Source organism: Tenrec ecaudatus, chromosome 11 (assembly GCF_050624435.1).
Source record: "Tenrec ecaudatus isolate mTenEca1 chromosome 11, mTenEca1.hap1, whole genome shotgun sequence".
NCBI classification, from domain to species: Eukaryota; Metazoa; Chordata; class Mammalia; order Afrosoricida; family Tenrecidae; genus Tenrec; species Tenrec ecaudatus.
In genome coordinates this window covers 64,778,000-64,802,016 of record NC_134540.1, presented here as the reverse complement: position 1 = coordinate 64,802,016, position 24,017 = coordinate 64,778,000, and the positions used below count along the sequence as shown (strand labels likewise).

Below are 24,017 nucleotides of genomic sequence, written 5' to 3'. Positions count from 1 at the left end.
GGGAAGAGTACTGAAAGTAGGTGGACTGCCAAAGGAGCAAACACAGCTGTACAAAGAACAACCAGAATGCTCCTTGGAGGCGAGGTGGAAGAGACTTTTAAGGTGGATGAGACTTTTGTCACCTACTTTGGACATGTCGGAAGAGAGGAGCGCATGGAGAAGGTCAGTATGCCTGGTCAAAGGGAGGGGCAAGGAAAAAGAGGAAGCCCCCATGCAGGATGGATTGGCAGTGGCTGCACCAGTGGCCTCAAGCATAAGAGGAGTTCTGAGGAGGCCAGAGCACGGCGGTCCATAGGGCTGTGTGAGTCGGGATCGATTTGGTGGCATCTAACCACCCATGACAGGAAGGATGGCAGGTGGCGAGCATCCAGACGTTGAGGGAAAGAAGTCCGTGATGGAGTCCCATCACATCACAGACAAGGTCGCCACGGTAAATTGGTAAATTGGAATTCACTTCAGAGCAACGTTGACATTTTAAAAATTGCTGTTTTGTTTTGCGCCTGAAAGAGGAGGAAAAAACATTGTAATAAGTATCCCCTTCCCCCCTTTTTTACCAATATTCCTTCAAAACGGGCCCGCACATACCACCTTCTCATTTAGAGACCCAAAGACATTCATTTCTGGATCTAACCTTCTAAAACTTCAAACCAACTCTGTCAATATTTCCTCAATTTTCCAAATGAGGCGCTGATGCCAGGGCCTTAAGTGCAGAGCAAATGTTTTGAGAATGATGAGGGCAATGAGTGTACAAATGTGCTTTACGCAATTGATGTGTGTGTATGGATTGTGGTAAGAGTTGTATGAGCCCCTAATAAAATGATTTCAAAAAAACCGATTTCACTACAATTTCAAATAGGCTTCTATGATAAACACTGCAGCTAATATTGGGGGAAAAACATGCACTTGTGTATATTTCTACTTATCCAACAGGGCAATGGACGACCTTAATTACATCATGATGCACGCCCCAGCGCAATCCTCAGAGCCAGATCAAGGGCTCGGTGTGAGCAGCACGGAGGGAACGAGGCCGAGCCCGGCCGCGCCCCGGAGGCCTCCGCGCCCGTGGACTTGGCCGACCCCTCGGCGCGGGCGCCCCGCCTGCCCACCTGGGTCCCCGCGGGCGCTCCCCGCGGCCCGCCCCGGCCCCGCCCCCGCGACGTCAGTTGTTATGTCTCGGCTCCCGCGGCGGCCGCGGCGGCTCGGCACTCGCGAGGCGGCGGGCGGTGGGGCGCTGCGGAGCCAGAGGGCAGCCCGTGGCCGTCCGCGGGAGCCCGAGCCGGGCCGCTCTTCGCTTCCTTTCGCCGCGGGGCCGTCGCCTCGCGCCTCGGCCTGCCCTCCGCGACTCCGCGCGGCCGTGGAGCCCCCGCCGCGTTCGCTGCGCTGCTCGCGGCGCCCGGCCGGCCGGCGGGGCCTGGGGCCTGGACGCCGGGCGCGGCACTGCGGCGGCCGCCCGTCCCCACGCTGGGCCCCGGGCCTGGCCGGGCCCTGCTGACCCGCCGCCGCGCGAGCCCGCCTCGGCCCCGCCGCCCCAACCGCCTCCGGGGCCCGCCGGCGCCGCCCGCAGCTCGCGCCCGGCGTCGGCCGCGGATTTGAATTCTCCCCGGGTTCCACGCCGCCTTTCCGCCCCCGGGACTGGCAGGCGGGCTCGGCCACCTGGGCCCGCGACGCACCCCGCGCCCGGGCCGCCCCTCGCCCCTCGCCTCCCGGGCCCTCTCCGTCCGGCGGCTGGTCGGTGCGGAGGATTGCGCTTCCCTCGCCTCCCGAAGGCCCGGCTCCGGCTCCGCGTCCCCCGCCCCCGATCCACCTGCCCCCGCCGGCGATGGCCCCGCGGGGCCGGGGGTCCTGCTGACACTGCCCTGGCCACTCAGCGCGCGCACGCACCTGGCCCGACCCCTTCCTTCCCCTCCTCTCGTGCCCATTTCGCTCCGAGACCCAACCGAGACGACGCGGGGGAAGATGTGGCTGAAGCTTTTTTTCTTGCTCCTCTATTTCCTGGTCCTGTTCGTCCTGGCCAGGTTTTTCGAGGCCATTGTGTGGTATGAAACGGGCATCTTTGCCACCCAGCTGGTGGACCCGGTGGCGCTGAGCTTCAAGAAGCTGAAGACCATTCTGGAGTGCCGCGGGCTGGGCTACTCGGGGCTGCCGGAGAAGAAGGATGTCCGCGAGCTGGTGGAGAAGTCAGGCGAGTCTGGGGTCCCCTCCCGTCCTCTCCGCCCCCACCCCACCCAGCCACCCCCGTCCAGGGCTTGGGGTGCGAGCGCCGGCTTCCTAAGCCGGGCGATTGCCCAGAACGAGGCGGGCCCTGCAGGGGTGAAGCCAGCGAAAGCTGCGCGGGTTTTCTTTGTCCGCGGAAATGCGTGGGTCCCGGATTTCAGAAGGGGCCCGAAATTATTTGTAGGGGTGGCGTGTGTGTGTGTGTGTGTGTGCGCGCAGATCCGTAAACAACAGTTTTAAGTGCAGCTTCGTAGGTGTATCTACCACTTACGTGGTTCCTCTCAAGATCCGAACGTCTTTCCGGCTGCAGACACATTGGAAGCACTGAGAGTCCTTAGACATTCATACGGGATTCAAGAAAAGAGAAACTCCAAAACGTTGGCTTTCAGATGCCGTATTCCCCGCCGGGGGAAATATCACTGGCATGCTTCATGTCAAAGAGGCCTTTGCCCTCAGTTAAATTTTATAACATGAACGTGCGTATTAAATGTATTACAGTAGTCGCTTTTCATACGTTCGGTGAAAATAAGGTGGACGTTTTGTATGAATGCCTGCCCGCCGCGTTGATTTGCTTGTTTTGTTTTGGAAGACTTTATATCTCTGGCAAGATTTACAAAAAATATTTTGGCTCTTGACTGTGCTTCCCCCACCTCCTTCCCCTGTTGGCCTTCAGTCACAGGCACTGTTGCATGGGCTTACATGGGTTGAGAAATGGAGTTGAAAGAGTCCTAAGAGAATGTTTACCATCTTAAAGAATATATTTGCAAACTTGGTTTGGGGTAAGAGTGAATGAGAAGTAGGCTTCACTTTTTCCCCCTGGACAAAGTCTATCTTTGTTTGGATTTACTTCCTGGAAGGGGGATGTACTGTAATTTGAGAAAGGCATTCTGGGTTGCTGTAGGAAGCATTTGAAACTGATGATTATCTTTTTTGTTCTTTCATGTCTATCTGTCAGCTGTGTCCTTTACAAGACACATTTCCCTTTTAGTGTCCCTCCCCACCTTAGTACCCTATGAACCATGTAGCGTGTTAGACAGAAATACTTACTGTGGCGGAGCTTCACACTTGCATATTTGTAGGGCAAGGGTTATAAAACTCATGTCTTGTGACTAGTGTGGAAGAAGGAATGCGCCCCCAAAAAGAGATAGTTTTTTTTTCTGTAGAGAAAATGCAGAAGTGTGTATTATTTCCACTTCTGGTTTACTAGCTTATGATGACTTGAACTTCCACCATGGAGCGGGGAGGGAAGGTGGAGTTACTAAAGTTAAAGATGTATATACTGAGCTCTTTGGGTTTAGAAATGAAAAAGTATCTCCAACTACCAAAGCCAAATGATTTTTCATAGTGATATACTTTGATTACACGTTTTCTTGACTTTGGACTTATTTTTTGTTGGCTTCCTTTGGGCATAAAAATACTTATTCATTGAAGTATTCGAGAAGTTCATATATATAAATAAAGAAGAAAAAGTCCATATAACTCCAGGAGGATCACCTTTGATCCAAATATAGATTGGCATATAAAATAAACAATACCACCAGTGAACACTTATGAGCCCAAATGATTAACATCTGACCTAAAGCAAAAGGTAAGGAGGGGGCAGGGAAGCTAGATGAATGAAAGAGAGTAAAAAGAATGGAGACAAAAAGGGAAGTGGGCAGGGACATGAGAGTACTAGAAATGGAACAAACAGGACACAAAGGGAAATTGTGGAAAAAGCAACTGATGTCACTGAACAATTTGTATGAAAATTGTCCAGTGGGAGCCTAGCTTGCTGTGTAAACGTTCACCAAAAACACAATGAAAATAATTTTTTAAAGAAAGTCACATATATATATGCACAGTCGACAAAAATATAATTCAGATCCCATATTTTATAGCAGAGGAGTTGATATAGCAGCATAGCTATAAAACCCAAGTGTTCATTGTGAATGATTTTGCTATTACCATGGTGTAGTGGTTGGGGGTTTCACTACATAATGTAAAAAGCAAAAGAAAATTCAGACTAGGATTTTTCTTTTTTTAATATAAGCTCTGAATTTCTAATATAAATTTGTGTCTGGAGTATGGAGTTTGTTCTAATCAGTAAAGGTCTAACCTTTATTTACAAGTCCTGTAAACCCATTGCTATTCTGAGCCAGGCTGATGCTGACAAATTCTGTAAACCCAGTTCTAAATCTTTTAAGTCAGAGCTATAAAAACCATTCTGTTTAAAAAGTACTTGAAGCTGCACATGTCATATGCGAAACTCAATATTGTGATTCTTTATTAGTCTGGTACAAATTCAGTAATTTCCTAATGAGTTATGTGACAGTCTCCCTGGAATATAGAGTCCAAGAGGAGATGGATCTGTGTTTTGTTCAGTTTTTGCCTGACACCTAGCTAAGTACTAACCAGTTGCCATGTAATCATTTCTGACGATGGCTTCCTCACATGTGTGAGAATAAGACCCTGTTCCATTGAGTTTTCAGTGGCTAAATTTTGAGATCTCCGGGACTTTATTCCAAGGTACCACTGAGTGGACTCAACAGAGTTAATCCATCAGTTAGCTGCTGTACACTTAATGATTTACATCACCCGGGGCCTCCTCCGATATTTAGAAATCATTCTTAGATGTTTGTTAAATGCATGGATCTTAAATGGGTATATTCAGGTTTTTACTCTCCCTTTATAGAATATGAGAGTACAGTGACATAATTCTGAACTGTATATGGTGCGATCTTTTTTGGGTCTATTTTGGTTTCTCCAATCTTACTGGTGAAGTTTTTCCTCCTCCAGGTGACTTGATGGAGGGTGAGCTCTATTCTGCTCTCAAGGAAGAAGAAGCGTCTGAATCCGTTTCTAGCACCAATTTCAGTGGTGAAATGCACTTCTACGAGCTTGTGGAAGACACGAAAGATGGCATCTGGCTGGTTCAGGTATCGCAATCAGTGGCCGTTCTCGAACCTTTGAGGACATTGAAAATGAGAGGAATTATTCTCCCCCGGCGTCGTACTCACGCCACGTGTCTGAGGCATAACCCTGTGGGGAGGTGCCATTGTCCTCGCAAGGGGTTTTGTGACTAAAGAAAGAGAAAATTGTACAGTGGGAAAGAGGAACTCTTGAGGAAAAGGAGTGGCATTTTTTTCTGTTTTCTCCGCCCCCCCCCCCTTTTGGGTTCAGAATCAGCAAACACAAATCTATTTTAGTTTTTGGGTCCCCATTAAAGTGAAACACACACCATTTTATTCAGTTATTGTCCTGCTACTCTCACCGTGGTTACCCCTAGTTCCAGTTTTGAATTTACAAGTCCGAGTAATCTTCGTATCTACTAGAAGGACCTAAACATAGAGGAATCCTTCCCTTAGGAAAACTGCCAACTTTGGGATGGCAGAGGAAGAGCTGTTGGGGGAAGTTCTGACTTCATCAGGTCGATCCTGACTCACAGGGACCTGTGTGCAGAGTAAGACTTCCCTCCAAGGGAGCTCTGGTGGCATAGTGGTTATACAGTGGGCTGTGATTTGAAAAGTCAGCAGTTCAAAACCACCAGGGACTCTGCAGGAGGAAGCTGGAATTTCTGCTATGAAGAGTTACAGTCTCAGAAACTCACAGTGCCCTACTGCCCTGTCCTGTGGAGTTGCTATGAGTTGGCACCAACTTGATGGCAGGGAATCTAATCTTTATAGGAGCAGATGGCCAGGCCTCTCCCTCACGGCCAAGGGGTGGGTTTGTGCCAAAAGCTCGGCTGTTGGGCCATCATGTATCTCTCCACTGGCTTATGACGTTGATGACAGTTCTTGTTCGGTGCAGTTACCATTTCACAGTGGGGCTGTTTGTTTCTGGGTCTGAAAGTTAAAATAGCTGCTGCTTCAGATGTTTTAGAACAAAGACTGCTAACTACAAGAGAACAAGCTGCCCCTGAGACCTAGTTACAGGTCTGATCCTATCACTGATGTCGCACGATAGTGCACACATTTCATTGCGGTCGGTCGTTGCATGTGGCCTCAGATAAGTTCATAAGCACCTAACGAGGAGGGAATGATGAAGTTGTGGTCCACAGTGCTAAAGAGTTGAGATTTGAGAATTCTTCAGGTGACTGCTTTGGGTATTTTTAGCCTTTCTTGACTTGAAACCTTCATATTGTGTTTGACCTTTTACCCTCCAAATAATCTAATTCGAACCTTTCAATACCTGTTGAATCTGCAACGATAAGATTGTCATCCATATATTATCTATTCAGATTTTTTGTAGTGTATTTCATAGTTAAAGATAAACTAACTTCTCGAAAGCTATGATTTATCAGTAAATTGTTCTCCATTTATTTCCCCTGCTGCTTATTTCTAAGAGTCTGGATGAGGAAGGACTTGATGGTTTAATAGTTTCAATCTGTGGCAGAGACTGAGCTGGGTGGCCAGGCCCACTGCTCTGTCCTTGTGTCACACGTTGAATGGTGACTCCACAGAGGTGAATGACAAAGATGCTAAGCACCCTTCAAACATGGGAGAGTTGTCAAAAGTCTGGCGTATAAAGATGATGCCTACACATTTAAAACTTCACTAGGTAGCAATATGTTCTTGGCTTATAAATGTTAGGTAAGCTAACAATGCTGTTAGATAACCTTTCAGCTATTAGACAACAAGGTTGCCAGTTCAGAGCAGTTCAGCTGCTCCATGGGAGAAAACTGAGGTTGTCTATTTCCATAAATATCTGCAGCCTCAGAGGCCCTGCGCAGATCTGGTATACCCTGGGCTGGTATCAGAAGAGCCCAGTTACTAGGGAAGGACATCGTGCTTGGTCTCGGTAAAGTTGTGGGGCAGCAAACATGAGGAAGGCCCTCAACAGTGGCCGTGGCAATGGGCTCAAACATAACGTCTGTGAGGATAGCCAAGGACGGGCTGTGTTTCTTTCTGTTGCACGTAGAGTCGCTGTGAGTTGAAGCTAATATGACATAACTAACAACGGCATGAGTTTGAATCGACTTGATGGCAGTGGGTTTGGTTTGAGTTTGGTCTGTGGTCAAAATGCTGCTTGCTGTGACATCCGACCCCTGACTTCAGAGGTAAGAGAAGAAGCACCATCGGCATCAGCTCAAAGCTGATTTCCTATAAGGCAAAATCAAACATACCCTGCTCTAGAATCTCTTTTGCCAATTCTGACACCAGCTATCCCTTCAATGCGCTCTCTACTTCTCTGCCGGATTTGATTACTTGTGTAACGGTCAAACGGCACTCACAGACCATACTCACAGTGACTCGGTGCCCTTGAGTCCATGCCAACTCTTAGCCACCCTAGAGGGCAGGGTATAACTGCTCCTGGGAGCTTCCACGACTGTAACTCTCGATGGGAGTAGAAACCTCGTCTTTCTCCCATGGAGCAGCTGGTGGTTTCAAACTCCCAACCTTTTGGGTAAGCTGCCAAACACAGCCCAAGGTGTAACTACTGTGCTACCAGGACTCTGATACGCTCCCAGAGGGCTTCTTCAGAATATAGCAGGATCAGGATCAGAAAGCACGCTGGCAAAAGTCTGGAAGGTACCCCTGAAGACAACGCCCCTCTCTTCTGTGCAGGGCAGCCCTCTCAGCTCCTCTCTCCGTGTACAGTTCCTCTCAGAGCCCTGAGGACTGGCCTCCTCTCTTGGACCTCAGCCCCTGGCCCCTTGCCCAAACCTCCTTTCTCCATACTGCGGCTGGGCCCTCTGCTCATTTGGGCAAATGTTAGGAAGCTCTTTAACAGCACTGATCAGTGCTCAGAGGGCAGCCCACCCACCAACCAAGAGTCCTGTCCACACGCCCTCGACTGTTGCTCCCCCCACAGCACTGCTGTGTGTCCGTCTCTTGACTGTCGTTGCACATGGCAGTGGCACTGGACTCTGCTCTGCTTGCCACCACTCCTCACGGTCTCACTCTGTCCCCAGGGTTAGAGCTCTCTCCTCCTGGGTCCACGCGATTTAGTTTACTCTCTGCTCTTCTTGATGATGGTAGTGAGTCCCCCTTTCCCCCTCTGGGACTGGCTGCCTTTAAGCCTAGCAGGGTAACAAAGCTGACCAATCTCTTCATCAGTGCTCCATATTCCTTATTTACATGGTTCCACCCTCTGCCAGGTTCCCAAGAACCTCATTTGAATCATCAGAAGATTGTCTAGTCCCGTTAGCAGATCGTAAGCATGTTGTCTGTAGAGTTCTACCCTGTCACTTTGTAATAGGAGTCGCAATGCCGTAGCTCACACACTGCCATTGAGTCAATTCCAGCTCTTTGAGATGCTACAGGACAGAGTAAAATTGCCCTTGTAGATTTCTGAGCCTGTAAGTCTTTATGGGAGCAGAAAGTTTCATCTCCCGCCGAGTGCCTCTTGGTTTTGAACTGCCACCGGGGCTCCTCAAGAGATGCATAAACAAAAGGAAAGATGCAGTATTAAACTGTAGCGGCCGAAAATGAACTTTTGTCATGATTAATATTTTGTAATAATTTTGTAGCCCCCTCCTATTGCTGTTGGAGTGAGCTCAGGTGTTGGTTTAAAATACCATGTGATGCTAATCACCTTCTTGCAAGCAGCTCCTAGCCAGCGAGTTACAGATCACAGTAAGAAGTGCTCACTCAGTTCTCTTGCAGCTTTTATCGTATTGAGTTAGTAAAACACAATAAACCTCAAATAACGTCATAGGTCCCATTTGAAGTGCCACCAGTGATGCTGCTAGTGTTCCTGAGGAGCAGAGAAAAACCGTGACCTTGCGAGAAGGACTTGCTTGCTGTGTGCCAAAGGTTGAGGCCTGCAGCTGCCCCACACTTCAAGATGAATGCATGCAGTGTAAGGGCCCTTGTGAAGAAGAAAAGGGAGCTTGTGAGACTGTTGCTGCAGCTGTGCCAGCACACACAGGCACCTTGAGCGATATGTGTATGTATATATCGTTGTGTGCACGTGAAATATTCTTATCTTGTGGAAACGCAGCTTTTGTGTGCTTGCCGTGTGATGCACACAGCATACAAAATGTGCATTATTGGTATGGCTTCTGAGCCACACGAGGCCATTAGTAGTTAAGTTTGGGGGGGTCAGAAACAGAAAGGAGCAGTAGGCAGCACCCCCAACATGTGCATTCTCTGAAGGTTAACTATATTTTAAAAGAAGCTCATTTCTTTCAGTTTTAAAAAAATCTTTGAGACATGCTTTTATAGGTAAGAATGCTTAGCTCCTGGCCAGTGCAGTCCCCTTAAGATTGCCTATTAGTTTAGGTATCCTGTACAGGAAATATTTAAGCACATCAAAGTTTGCGCCTTTCACCTCAATTCTAATAGTTCCTTGGTCAGATGAGTTATACTTTCTTTTTGTATTTATTGAGGGGAAAAGAGTAGCACTTTAGACTTCATCTATCACATCACTGAAAGGATAGCTAGATTTATATCTTTGAGGGGAAATGTGACTTTAATAAATGGGCATCAAGAGGACCTGATGCAAAGGGCCTAAGTGGAGAGCAAAAGCTTTGAAATTGATTAGGGCAAAGAATGTACAGATGTGCTTTATACAATTGATGTATGTATATGTATGGATTGTGATAAGAGTTGTATGAGCCCCTAATAAAATGTAAATAAATAAATGGGTATCACGAGGTGGATGGACACACAGGAAAGGCGTGAGACTGGCACAGGGCGGGGCAGTGTTTCCTCCTGATGAACCTCGGTCGCTGGGAGTCAGAGTGGGCTCCCAACAACCACTCAGCTCTCCAATCAACTGGTTGCTCCATTGTTTTAGGGGCAACTGATTGGTAATTAAATACGTTTCTACAACTTATTTAATTCATCTTATATCCCCTGTGATTTCTATTTCCTCTTCAACTCAAAGTGAGTTTATTTTCTGAATTACATACATTAATGGCCTTCCTGACTTTCCTTAAATGTGTTAAGATGTATTAGTACTTATGACTTAGGATACTGTCAAGATTTCATGTCAAGCTTCTCTGTTCTCAACTCTCAAAAATGAGGTGGCCAGATCTATTTTAGTTTTCAAGGTACTGATTTATGCATGACATTTGTACCAATAATTCACTTTAAATTCATGGGAGATCTAAGTCCTCTCTCCCCCCAATCCCCAACAATTCTTTCTAACATTCTGAATCATCCAACTTTATTCCTGACCTCAGCTCATGTCTTTCTTTAAAGAATTTCTCATTTTTTAATGGATCCCACTGCCCTCTTCTTGACATCATAGATAGAAGGCATTTACTTTTCTTTCAAAACACTTGATCTACGAGACAGATAACATCGTGGACCGGCTTAGGACATGGAAAGTTAGTGTGATCTCGGGGTGTTCCCATCTTTCCCTTCCTGCTTCTCTCTTCATTTGTGTCATAGTCCAAAGAAGGACTGTGACTTTTGTTCTCTACTGACTGTGCCTATAAGTAATTTAAAGAACTACAGGTATTTCAAGTCACTGAAATTGAGGTAGCAGTAAAAAGCATCATGACTTAAGTAATCTTTGGGTCAATATTTATGAAGTATTATGTTATATTCTTACTGTTTGACTGAAAAGAATTAATGTACTCTTTTATATTTGTATATCTTTGCTCTTAGATTAATAGCTTTTTAAAGGAGAAGTCTCCTTTATTCCTTTCTTGATGACAGGCTAGAGGCAAAATGCATGGTGAAATACTTTATTCTTTATTTTGTATTGGTTCTTCTGTGTTTGTTCATGCAATAAGGGGGTGAGAATCCCCAAAACAAGAAATAAATGCCATTGAGTTTTGTTTTTGTCAGTCCCTCAACCTTATTTCTAATGATTCTTATCCCAGTTGCATACATATATTACGGTTGGTCTGTGGTTTGACAGTAGAGACACGCTGTCATCATGAAATACTGAGAAATGCCCCAAACATCCTAGCACAGCACGCCTGTCGTGCCACGGCACTCTCTGATAGAGAGTAACAAGATGAAAAGAGAAGTGTTGAGTCTGTCTTTTAAAAATAGGCAAAGGTGCCTTTTAAAAGACACTGCCTCGAGGGGGCTGGGTATTAAAAAAACACCCTGCCTCCTGAATAAGCCTTTCTGTCTATCTATGCTCAGGGATCCTGGCACGCAGTCTCACTGCAAAGTACAGTGGACGCTGCTTTGGTCCAGAAACCATTGCAGCCAGGCTGCTGCTGCCAAAGGGCCTTATCATCATAATGGAAATTCAAAACCTGGAGCCTTTACAGAACCTGTGTCATCAGAAATAGAAGACTGACTTACTAAGCTATAAAAAGCTGAAACTAGTTTAGTCCAATTTAAATATTTCATGAACGCCCACAGGAGCTAAGCAGTGGCTGGCTGCAGGGGGAGGGCTCCGGTTAGAGGGGCAAGTCACCTGGGCAGTGGGCGGCAAAAGGTGCTTGCTTCAACCTCCAAGTCTGCTCTGGACTGGGCACTCCGGCTCCCTTTCTTCCAGTTTCTTCTAACCCTACAACAGAAAAGTGGGTGAAGGGTGACAGGACGCTGTCAGATATGAAAATAATAATCTGTAACTTATCAAGGGTTCACGAGGGAGGGAAGACTAGGGGAGGGAGGGGGAAATGAGGAGCTGATACCAAGGGCTCCAGTAGAAAGAAAATGCTTTGAGAATGATGATGCAACAAATGTACAAATGTGCTTGACACAATGACTATGTATGGATTGTGATGAGAGATGTAAGAATCCCCAATAAAAGTATTTAAATAAAAGTAAAATACTCTTGTGGAGCACAACCTCCTTTGATGGCCAAGGAATGTGCCTCCCATTTAATAAGTCTAGCAGTGTGAATGCCACTCTGAATCATCCTGTATTCTTCTAGGGTGTGAGCCATTTGTTGTGGACATTTAACTGATGTGACACATGGTGGTAAACTTGGGGCATTTTATTGTGCCATGTGTCTTAGCTGGATGAGTTATTTTGTGAAATATATTTTTGCTAAGGTTATTTAATCAACTTTCACCACATTTCATTTAGGCTAAAATCTCAGTTGACGAACGTAACTGTATAGTGCATTAGACAGCCCTACCTACGTGCACATGGTGCTAGAGGCTTAGATGAGGTAGTGGTCCCCCTATGCCCCCCACCCCACCCCCGCCCCTTTTCCTTCCCAGGAGTTTACTGTTGACACTCATTTCCCATTGGGGAGTTCACTTCCTGGAGGCTTTGTGAACCAGAAAATGGCCCTTCCTCCCAGAAAGGGTAGAGGCCCCAGAGTATTGTGTTGTGATTTAGAACACTATTAATAATAATTTAGCATTCATGAAAATAAACAGCCTGTACACTAGGGCTTTACACAAATGGCTTAAAATGGCTGATTTCATGAAGATATTAAACATTTTGGGATTCAAAATTCCTCTTTAGTTATTTTTATCTGTAATAGTTTGTTCTTATTGTTGTTTACTGGTATCTTTATTGAAATTCTGCCCTCATTCAATCCAGAAAGGCAAGGGAGTCGGGAAATTTTGTAAACAATTAGAAGACTGGCATTTATAAGTGAGAGGAATCATTACATATTTTGGAGGTTAATTTATAATTTTTTCTTTTTCCTTTTCTTTTCCTTCCTCCTTCCTTCCCTCTCTTCCTTTCCCTCCTAATCCCAATCTCCTAATCATGTTTGAAAAGCATTTGAAAATTTGGAGACATCCAGGAATGTAGAATTCATTATGGCCACTCTTTTTATATGTTAGAACATTTCATGATTGTCAAGGGAAAAACATGGATGTAATAGCACTGATATAGTCAAGGCACAGTTTAATACAAAACATGTGTGTGATGCTTGGCTCCATACTTACACTGGGGAAAAGGAGTGAAATTTGAACTCCTTGAACCCACCCAGAATAGGTTTTAGGAAACTGTACTTGCATAATTCTTGTAAATGTTGTTTTCGGAACAAGTGGATTGACTCCAAGAGCATTTCCTGCAGGAGTAACCTAACCCTAAGGAATAGGCCTCATGAGGAGAACGGGGATAGTTTTTAAAATTTGGTATTAATACTCCCCTCTATGTAAAAGGCCCTGTTGGTGTGGTGGTTATGAGTTGGGCTGCTAACTTCAAGGTCACCAGTTTGAAACCCCTAGCTGTACCTTGGGGAGAAAGTTGAGGCTTTTTACTTACATAAAGAGTTATAGTCTCACAACACTGGAGACACAGTGGGGGAATTGAGCCCTTTTCTGACCCCACCACACTGAGGCAAAACACTCAGAGCTTGCAACAAAACAACAATGGGAGCAGAGCAAGGAAGTCCTGAGGGAATACCAAAAATAGACTGTGGGGCCAGGGCATGGCACTCCATCAGACTCCACCGGAAAACACTCCTAAAGGTCAACAAACAGACCTTGAACTCTTTATAGACTTTTATTTTTAATTTTTGTCATTGGGTTTTGTTGTTTTGTTTTGCTCTGTCTTGTTTTTGGTGTATAGTATTATCTCTGCAGGTCTAGCTAGATAAGATAAGCGGGTTAAACAATCTGGAGGAGAAAGCAACAGGACCAACAGTTGGGGGGGGGGGCGGTGGACATGGAAGAGGGAGAGGGTAGGGAAAAGTAGTGGTGTTAAACCCAGGGAAAAGGGAACAACAAGTGATCCATATTGGTGGCGAGGAGGGTGTAGGAGGCCTGGTAGGGCTTGAGCAAGGGCAGTGTAACTGAGAGGAATTACTGAAACTCAATGAAGGCTGAGCATGATAGCGGGACAAGAGAAAAGTAAAAGGAAATAGAGGAAAGAACTAGGAGACAAAGGGCATTTATAGAGATCTAAATACAGGTATGTACATATGTAAATATATTTATATATGACAATGGGGAAACAGATCTATGTGCATATATTTATAGGTTTAGTATTAAGGTAGCAGATGGACATTGGACCTCCACTCACGTACTCCCTCAATGCAAGAACACTTTGTTCTATTAAACTGGCATTCCATGATGCTCATCTTCCTGACACTAATTTGGTATTAACACTCCCCTCTATATGTAAGGGGCCCTGAAGACAAAGTGGGTGCATAAGCAAATATGGTGAAAAAAGCTGATGGTGCCTGGCTATCAAAAGATATAGCATCTGGGGTCTTAAAGGCTTGAAGGTTAAACAGGCAGCTATCTAGCTCAGAAGCAACAAAGGCCACATGGAAGAAGCACACCAGCCTGTGTGATCATGAGGTGTCGAAGGGATCAGATATCAGGCATCAAAGAACAAAAAATCATATCATTGTGAATGAGGGGGAGTGCAGAGTGGGGACACAGGGTCTCAGGGAGGGGACGAGCCAGTCAGGGTGCAGTGTACAACTTTCCTCTAGTTCTTCAATGCTTCTTCAATGCTTCATCACTATCATGATCCCAATTCTACCTTACAAATTGTTATACTAAAGGATGTATACTGGTACAGATAGGAACTGGAAACACAGGGATTCCAGGACAGATGAACCCCTCAGGACCAGTGGTGAGAGTAGTAATACTGGGAAGATGGAGGGAAGGTGGGGTAGAAAGGGGAACAGATCACAAGGAGCTACATATAATCCTCTCCCTGGGGGATGGACAACAGAAAAGTGGGTGAAAGGAGATGTCGGACAGTGTAAAATATGACAAAATAATAATAACAAATTATCAAGGGTTTTGTGGGTGGGGGAAGGGGGAAATGAGCTGATACTAAGGGCTCAAGTAAAAAGCAAATGTTCTGAGAATGATGATGGCAACAAATGTACCAATGTGCTTGACACGATGGATGGGTGGATTGTGATAAAGAGTTATATGAGCCCCCAATAAAATGATTTAATAAAAAGAGAGAGAGTTACAGTCTCAGAAACCCACAGGGGCAGCTCTGCCCTGTCCTACAGCATCACCCTGAGTCAGAATCGACTCAGTGGTAGTGCATTTTGTTTGGTATGTAACTACCACAGAACATGGTGCGTTAGCACACTGTTCAGTGTTTTAAATCTTTGCCATTTGGATAGTTATTCCTTCTACAATAAGTCATTGGTGATAGAATGATATAAACAACAAGAACTGGGAACAATAGCATATCTTTTCAAAAAAGTAAAGTTCTGCAAATATAAGTGATTGGGGTGGCTCCATTTTTTGTAACTAAAGTTCCTTTTCTCTTTTCATTTTTGTTGTTATAGGTCATAGCAAATGACCGAAGCCCCTTGGTGGGTAAACTCCACTGGGAGAAAATGGTAAAAAAGGTGTCAAGATTTGGAATACGTACAGGCACTTTTAACTGTTCCAGTGACCCCAGGTAAGTTGATTAGGCAATGCTTAGAATTTGAACCCTGACCAGGAGCTTTCTTGTTTAATAAAGGTAATGGATATTAGAAACCTGTTTGAACTGACAGCTAATCATAATGTTTCGCACACTGCTGACTATCCAGGTCTTCAGTTGATATTGTTTGTCAACAGGCAGGTCCTTAATTTCTCTCAGAGACTTCTCTGTCCACCTTCATGTCCTTTTTCCTCCCTTGGCCCCTCTCTGGTCTCAGTCTAACGGGAGCATCTTTTAAGGACCTGTCATGAGTCCTTGTGGTTTCAGCTTTCTTTCCCAAAGAAATCTCACTATCTTCCTGGTCTTAGGTAACATTTCGGCACCGATTGCAATCTTCTTCCATAATTCTGACTTTGAATTTGCATTCTAATGCTCTTTTCCCTAAAATCTAGTGTTCAAAATCAAATTCATCCTCATTTTCTTCAGTAAACCATGTGGCCATTCTAACTTTCTATCCCTTACTCCCTTCCCCATCCCCTGCCCTCTCAGATAAGAATCCTTGGAGACATATTTTTCTCTGTTTTCATCTTCAGTATTTGCTGTGTCACATTATTTCTTATGTCATGATTTCTTTTTTCAAGTGCTTATTTCCATTCCTACTGCCTCCGTATTATAATTTTAGCCCATGTATGTATGCATGCAGTCAGTAATAGTTAATAACCGTTGAGTGTGTCCAGCATTCTGTGCCGTGGTGTAGGTATGTAGGAAAGCCCACAGCATTAGGTAGTGTCTAATGCAGCTAGGTTTGCCAGGCTCACCAGTGTCTTTCATGTCCATTGATCACAACAGGCAAAACCCTGCCATACCACTGTTCCAACCCGGGTTTCCCTCGGGCTCCTTCTTTGGCCCGGCACTTCATTTGCTCCCCACGACCCCTGTTTGCTGACTCATAATGTGACACACCCTCAGGGTGTGCACCAGGAAGGGGAGTGCTTGTATCTCTTACTTACATGCAGCCTCATCTACCACAGAGCCCCAAATGCCTCAGATAGCCTACGTGCTCATGGCTTTCTGAGAAGGAAGTAATTTTTATTTCTGTCTTATGTTTACCAGAGGCCCTAGCATTTGGTGTGACTCCATCCTGAAGAAGCGCAGGCTAGGAGAGCACCTGCGGCGGGCCTCAGTGATGGGTGTCCCCGTGGAATGGGCAGGGAGAGGAGGGGAGAGCACATTGGAGAGGCCAAGGAGGCGAAGAAGAATGGCCTTCTGAAGAAACAGCATGACATAAACTTCAGTGCCGAGAGTTCACTTTAAATAGAGCATGCCACTACAGAAACTACAATAACAAGACTTACTAGCCCTGTTTCCTGTCATTTTCAATTTTAAAATCATCTAAGAGGGAAAAAATCATCTAAGTGACCTGGGAAGGTCTCTATGAGATCTATATTAGCTGTAGGGTATTTTCATGCTATGATTACTGAGTTTATCCAGATCTTTAATTCTCTTCTTTTGAACTGGTAGAGTTTTCATGTTGGTAGAAGACAATAATGCAATATTATTATTAAAAACATATACATTAGTCTTCTGTTTACCAGAGGAATTTTAAAATTAATTCAACATACTACGTATTAAAGAATTATTTAGAACAGTGTTTAGATAAAATATATATTAGCAGTCTTGTGGTTTTTTTAGTTTTTATTTTAAAAAACAAACAAAAAGGCATTTATTCTATAGACTATGTTTCTTCCAACTGAACTGGCCACTCCCCTCTGGGGTACGGAGTAGCCAACAGACCCTAGGACGACATGGCTCTTGGCTCCTGTTTGAAACCCAAAGCTACTGCAAACCATTGGTCTTATTCCAGTTTTGGTTGTTTTCTTTTAAAAATCTAGAAAATAAAAATAATTTATTTTGGAATGTTAAGGGTTAAATGGTGTCGATTGGAATTCCCTTTTCTGTGGGCACTCTAAAATTCTATCCAGAAAGAAAATAGTGTCTTCGCGCATGAAGAACTGTGCTTTCAGAAAGAATTCTCCATGTAAATTGTGGCATCCATGTGGAGGTAGTTACAGATAGGTAAAAAGAGTAACCAAGAGTGGAAACGTGTCGTCTTCAGTGCTATATGCAGTTAAAAAGATGAAAAGGGCATGAACATTTTGAAGGAAACCTTAGTGCCGCCAACAGTGAAGCACTTGGCTGCTAACTGGCAGGGTGGCAGTTCTAACCCCCGAGTGGCTACACAGGAGAGAGGCCTGACCGTCTGCTCCCATGAAGAAAACCATGGGGAGCACGTCTAGTGTGTCCGCTGGAGTTGCTGTGAGTCAGAAGCTGCGCAGTGCACCTACCAGCAACCACAGAGCTACATCAGAAGTGAATTGTCTTAGTTAGCCTGGTAATTGATATGCATTTGACTTTTTGCTTTCTTAAGAAAGGATAAAAATAGAATGTAAGTCAATGAATTATTTTCCATTGGATAGAAGCTCCTTTATTTTGTAGGTAAATAAAATTTTCAAATAATTTCAGTTGGGGAAGATAAGTTGATTGCGCAGCTGCAGGGATGAGCAGGCTAGCTACTCACACACAGTTTACTCTTTTGTAGATACTGCAGGAGAAGAGGCTGGGTCCGGTCCACCCTCATCATGTCCGTTCCACAAACGAGTACTTCTAAAGGGAAAGTCATGCTTAAAGAGTACAGCGGACGCAAGATTGAAGTGGAGCACATTTTTAAGTGGATAACTGCTCACGCAGCCTCTCGGATCAAGACCGTCTCTAACGCGGAGCACTGGAGAGAAGAATGGAGTAAAAGCGACCAGTATTGGGTAAAAATCTACCTGTTTGCAAACCTGGACCAACCCCCGGCCTTCTTCTCTGCACTAAGTATAAAGTTTACTGGAAGAGTTGAATTTATTTTTGTGAATGTGCAAAACTGGGACAACATGAGCTACATGACAGATATTGGTGTACATCACATGCCATCGTATGTACTTAGAACTCCGGAAGGAATTTACAGATACGGAAACCACACGGGGGAATTTATATCCCTCCAGGCCATGGACTCCTTTTTACGCTCATTACAGCCTGAAGTAAATGATTTGTTCGTGTTAAGCTTGGTTCTAGTTAATCTTATGGCTTGGATGGACTTATTTATCACGCAAGGAGCTACCATAAAGCGATTTGTGGTGCTCATCAGCACGTTAGGGACGTATAATTCTCTACTAATTATTTCCTGGCTGCCTGTGCTGGGCTTTCTACAGCTCCCTTACTTAGACAGCTTTTATGAGTACAGCTTAAAATTGTTGAGGTACTCCAACACAACCACTCTGGCGTCATGGGTGAGGGCAGACTGGATGTTTTATTCGTCACACCCTGCCCTGTTTCTCAGTACATACCTTGGACATGGTTTACTAATCGATTATTTTGAGAAGAAGAGACGGCGCCACCACAACAATGATGAAGTAAATGCTAATAACTTGGAATGGTTATCAAGTCTGTGGGACTGGTATACCAGCTACCTCTTCCACCCGATTGCTTCCTTTCAGAACTTCCCTGTACAGTCTGATTGGGACGAAGACCCTGACTTATTCCTAGAACGGCTAGCTTTTCCCGACCTCTGGCTTCACCCCCTGATACCAACTGATTACATAAAAAACTTGCCCATGTGGCGATTTAAATGTCTTGGGCTCTCCTCTGAAGAGGAAATGTCAGATGGCTCTCAAGATACTGAAAACAGCTCGGACAGTGAAATCGCAGACACTGTTCGCAGTGAAAAGGAAGTCATTGAAGTGAAACAAAACGTGGTTCACGATTCTCAAGGAAGAGCAAGTCACTGTGAAGCTGAGGCTTGTTCATGTGCCAATAAATATTGTCAGACCGGCCCGTATGAAAGGAAGGGGAGGTCCTATGGATCGTATAATACTGATGAAGATAGGGAACCTGATTGGTTAACTTGGCCTGCTGATATGTTGCACTGTACTGAATGTGTTGTTTGCCTGGAGAATTTTGAAAATGGGTGTTTGCTAATGGGGTTGCCTTGCGGTCACGTGTTCCATCAGCATTGCATTGTGATGTGGTTGGCTGGGGGCCGACACTGTTGCCCTGTTTGCCGGTGGCCTTCTTATAAAAAAAAGCAGCCATATGCACACCACCAGCCCCTGTCAAGTGATGTCCCATCGTAACCATGTGCAATTTGTCCTATAGGAGCTTCGAGTCTCTTACAGCTTGCCTTTTTAATGTTAGTCACAATGTTTTTGTGGTTTGAAGTTTAGTTTAATGTTAGTGCAGTGACTGTAAATACACATTATGCTAATGTTGATGACAGAATTATTTGGTTGCCTTGTGTGTCAATTGAATGCATACTTAATTGTAAAAGTTTTTATTTACACCATTGGAAATTCAGAAGTTAATGTTTTTTGTAAGCACAAAAGAAATATGATAGAAATTTATCCTAGCAAGAGTTTACAAGGTAGGATCAAATTCTAATGATATTGAGCCGATTTCTTATCCTAAATGTTTCCTCACTTTTTACAATCTCTGTCCAGCACCTCTTGGTTAAATAATGTATGCTCTGAGACATGAAATTAAAGCAGACCTATGAAATAAATTATTTTAAAACCAGAAGGTGAAAATTTTTCCAATGTCAAATGGTTGCCTGTGTGGCATATGTGTTTTTACTGATTTGTTAACTTTACAGGTGCGTCGAACGTGGGTCTTGACTGATATTTTTAAAGACAAATTGTGTTGTTGACATCATCAGGGACTTTTTTTTTTTAGTATTAGATGATCAGTATTTAGCAAATTCATCTAAATAAAGTCAACAATAGCATGCTGACTACACATAGATATAACCTTTTATTTTGAAATTTTCTTTTAATTTTGAAAAAAATCAAGCTAGGGAAAAGCTAAAACATCGAACACCTCTCGCCCTCTTCAGCTAGGTTCATTGTGTTCACATCTTGTTGCACTTGCTTCCTGGCCTTTCTGCGCATATGCCGTCTTTATCGTCTCTTACTCACCGTTCCTTTTAACACTGGGCCTTTTAGTCATTGGATGCTTTTCTAAAGATAAGGACATTCTCTGAAGAGATACCTTTATCAAAGGAACTTAACCTGGGCTTGGTGACACTGAATACACAAGCTCCACTCCCCACTTGCTCCCAAAGAATCCGCTGTCTTTGTTCTTTGTTATGGAGGCCGGGGCACAGTGCTCAGTGTTCAGTCAGTGCCCTGGGTCGCGGGGTCACGGGAGTCTCCTTCCCTTCATCCAGGGCAGTTCCTCTGCTGTTGTGTTTTAGTGGTCTTTCTGGTGCTTTTTAGAACTTCCACATTCTGGATTTATCTGAGTGTTTTTCATGAGTGTATTTAGCGTAAAAGATAACTGCCTAAGTGAGATGTGTTTCCCAGCCATGTGACATCAGAAGACAGAGGTTTGCCCTATTGTTGGGGATGCTGAGTTTACTTAGGGTGAAATCTGCCTTATTTTTTATTGGAAGGTATGTTTACCCTTTAAGGAAAGCTGGTAAGATTTTTTTAAATATCTTGTTCCTTTAAGCCACCTTTAAGGAGCTCAGTTGCATAGTTGGTTACATACTGGGCTGCTCACAAGTTCAGCAGTTCACACCCACCAGCTGCTCAGAGAAAGAAAAGATTAGCCTTTCTGCTTCCATAAAAATTCACAGTCTCAGAAACCATAGGAAGCAGCACTGTGCTACAGAGTCATTATGAATTGGAATTGGCTCGGTGTTTTACAGGAGTAGAAAGCCTTCTCTTTCTCCTGCAGAGCAGATGGTACTTTTAAACTGTGGGCCTTGCAGTTAGCAGCCCAACTCAGAACCACTTCACCACTGGCACACTAGCTCAGCATTTTTAACAATCATTGACTATTCTTTACCAGAATCAATTACTAAATGGACGTTGCAACATGGTGGTTTTCTATCGTTCATTCTATATTTCGTAGGGAAGAGCTTTCCACTTTTCCATTTTTCTCTTATACTCTATCATTGTAGACTCAGATTCTTTTATATCCTATGTTTGAAAATTCATTCTCCTTTCGGATGCTCAAATTATCCCACGTTTGGCACAGTGGACGTCCCCCGAGTCAGCGCCGGTGTCCGGTTGGCATGTCCCTTTCGATCATGAAACACTTCTTGCTTTCTAGTATCAGGCTCCCAATGTTAAAGCACTGACCTGCCAGCCCTGAAATCAGCATTTTTTTCTCCAAGGGCCCAAGTTCAATGGCTGGCTTTATTAACTGCCCTCCAAGTTGGTAAAATAAGATTATCTTGTACAACATTGCAGCTGGGTTATGAGCAAAGCCACTGTTTTCTTCTTGGTGCAAGAAACCTCATTTTCACACACTAATGAAAATCGTAAGTATTAAAACCCAAAACCCAGACCATTGCCATTGATAGAACGAGTCCACCTCAGAGCAACACTGTAGGGCAGATGGCTCAGAACTGCCTCACAGGGTTTCCAAAGCTGTAACCTTTCTGAGAGCAGACTGCCACAGCGTTCTTCAGCAGAGCAGTTTGTCCGGTTCAAATCACCGACCTTTCAGTTAGCAGCCAAGGACTCAACCACTGCTCCACCAGGCACCTTATAGTAAGGACACGGATTCACTGCCATCGAGTCAATGCTGACTTATTTTGACCCCCTGAGAGTTTCTGAGACAAACTATTAGAAGGTGTAGAAAGGACGGTCTTGCTCCCTCAGAGCTGCTGCTGGGTTTGAACTGCCAATTGTGGATCGCAGCGTAACCGGTACATCACCAAGCCTCATAATAAGAACCAGCAGTTCATAACTTCTTACTGATAATTAGGAGGGGTTTTAATGTGTAAACATTGCTCTTTGTGCTCCAGTTTTCTATTTAAACAACAAAAAAGTTACTATAAATGTTAGCATTTCCTAGGGTTCTGCCATTGACTTTTTTTCCTCTTACAAATTTAGCAGTTATTTTCAGAATGCTTGTCTATCTTCATTTGTTTTCATAATTGTATTTTACATGGCAAATTAGGTTTCCATTGGTTAATTTCCAAACATCCTGTCCTCAGGAGAAAGATGAGACTCTCCCATAAAGATCGACAGCCTCCGAAACCTTAGGGAGCAGTTTTGCTTTGTCTTGTAGGGTGGTTAAGGGTCAGGATTGACTAAAAAGTAATTGGGGGTTTTGTTGGTTTGTTTTAGGGGTTTACATATTGTTCAACATAACTGTCATCATTCTTTACCATGTGTCACAACGCACTGCATTCTGATTCTGCTTCCAATAATCTACCTTCCCCCGTTTCCATTCTTGTTTTTTCCTTTGGTGAGTATTGCCGATTTGGTATCATGTAGATGGTCACTAAAACAGCACAGTACTCATGGGTGACACTATCCATTTTATGAGCCCACTTATTACTTGGCTGAAAGGTGACCTCTGGGAGTGGGTTCAGTTCCAAAATTAAACGGTATCTCAAGACAGCAGTCTCAAGCGATCCTCTACTCTCTACAGATCCAGTATGCCTAGCTCTTCTTAAGAACATGAGGTTTGTTCTACACTTTTCATTGATTCTGTCTAGACCCAACCCTTGTGTCCCTGATCAGAATGATTATTTGGGATAGCCAGGCACCATCGAGTTCTTCTGGTCACAGGACAGATGAGGTCATGGTTTTTATGAGCTGTTAGCCCAGTGTCCTGGAGCAAAAGAGAAAGAAGGAAGCCAATACTCCAAATGAAGCTAGTCCACAAGATTGACCAGCAGTTGTGTTTTAGAAGACCACGCAAGCACTAGCTTGTAGGACCTCAGATGCTACACGTAACTAGGATGTAGAATCACCAGATCTTCAGTTTTATAGCCAGCTCTCTGTTAGACAGTTTTATCTGGATGTTTTTTAATACATAGTATAGTAAATTAAATAATTTTTCCTTATTCTCTGCTCCCTGCAAGTCTATTTCCTATAACCCTGATCTCAGCTAATGGGCCAAGTACATGTAATACTGTCCAATTCAAATTTTGCACAGAAACGGTCTGGACTTTGGAGACGACTTACAAGACACAACCATCTCCGTAGCATTGCCTTTCAACAGAGTTGGGGGAAATGGCGACCCGATAGGACTCACTTGTCCGGAGCTCCTGCTGTCAGGCCAGAAAACTGGGAGGTAAGGCTAAGAAAACGGGGAGGTGGAGTCCTGAAATTAGAACTTTGGTACCAGGGTCTCTCCTGAACCCCTTTTTTTGTGGGATTTCCACTCAAAGCAAACCAAGAACGCTCTAAAGCGCTCTAGCTTTAGCAAGCCTGCAGGCACTGACTGCGGCCGGGAGCAGCAATTTCTGCAGGCGGATGCCTGAGAGGTGACAGAGGAGACCCCGGACACGAGGAGAACTCCACACCTGGGCTCTCCATGCGGTTTGCTGCCTTGAGCTCACGGCCTGGGGATGGCCGTGGCGGGTAGCCATAATTTAGAGTAGAAGAAAAAGTAGATTTTTACCTCAGGTAGATCACGGTATGGGAGAAAATAGACCGAAAGTGGGGAGTCCAGGGAGCGAATTTAGTTCCAATTGGCCGAGAAGGAAACAATCCTCCTGATAAGCTGGATCTCCTCCTCTGGGCATCTGCCTGACAGCCCCCAAATCGGAGTACATCACAAGCATAATAATTTTTAAAGGGGTGAAATATATATTAA

At 44.5% G+C, this 24,017-nt stretch overlaps 1 protein-coding gene and 1 pseudogene across 2 annotated transcripts; one reads left to right on the top strand and one right to left on the bottom strand.

Annotated features, from left to right (window-relative positions):
* Positions 1-1,490: 1,490 nt before the first annotated feature.
* Positions 1,491-23,511, top strand: RNF103 (ring finger protein 103). Of its 2 annotated transcripts, none has more exons than XM_075563111.1 (4): positions 1,491-2,182; positions 4,993-5,132; positions 15,280-15,395; positions 23,355-23,511. In XM_075563111.1, exons 1-4 carry the CDS (start codon positions 1,957-1,959, stop codon positions 23,494-23,496), a joined length of 624 nt encoding a protein of 207 aa, XP_075419226.1. In that variant the 5' UTR covers positions 1,491-1,956; the 3' UTR covers positions 23,497-23,511. The 2 variants fall into 2 exon arrangements, with proteins under 2 accessions (XP_075419226.1, XP_075419225.1); XM_075563110.1 differs by lacking the exon at positions 23,355-23,511 and adding an exon at positions 17,959-20,082 and having other exon boundaries at positions 1,505-2,182.
* On the bottom strand, positions 17,095-17,223 carry LOC142462031 (small nucleolar RNA SNORA2/SNORA34 family; annotated as a pseudogene).
* Positions 23,512-24,017: the final 506 nt, after the last annotated feature.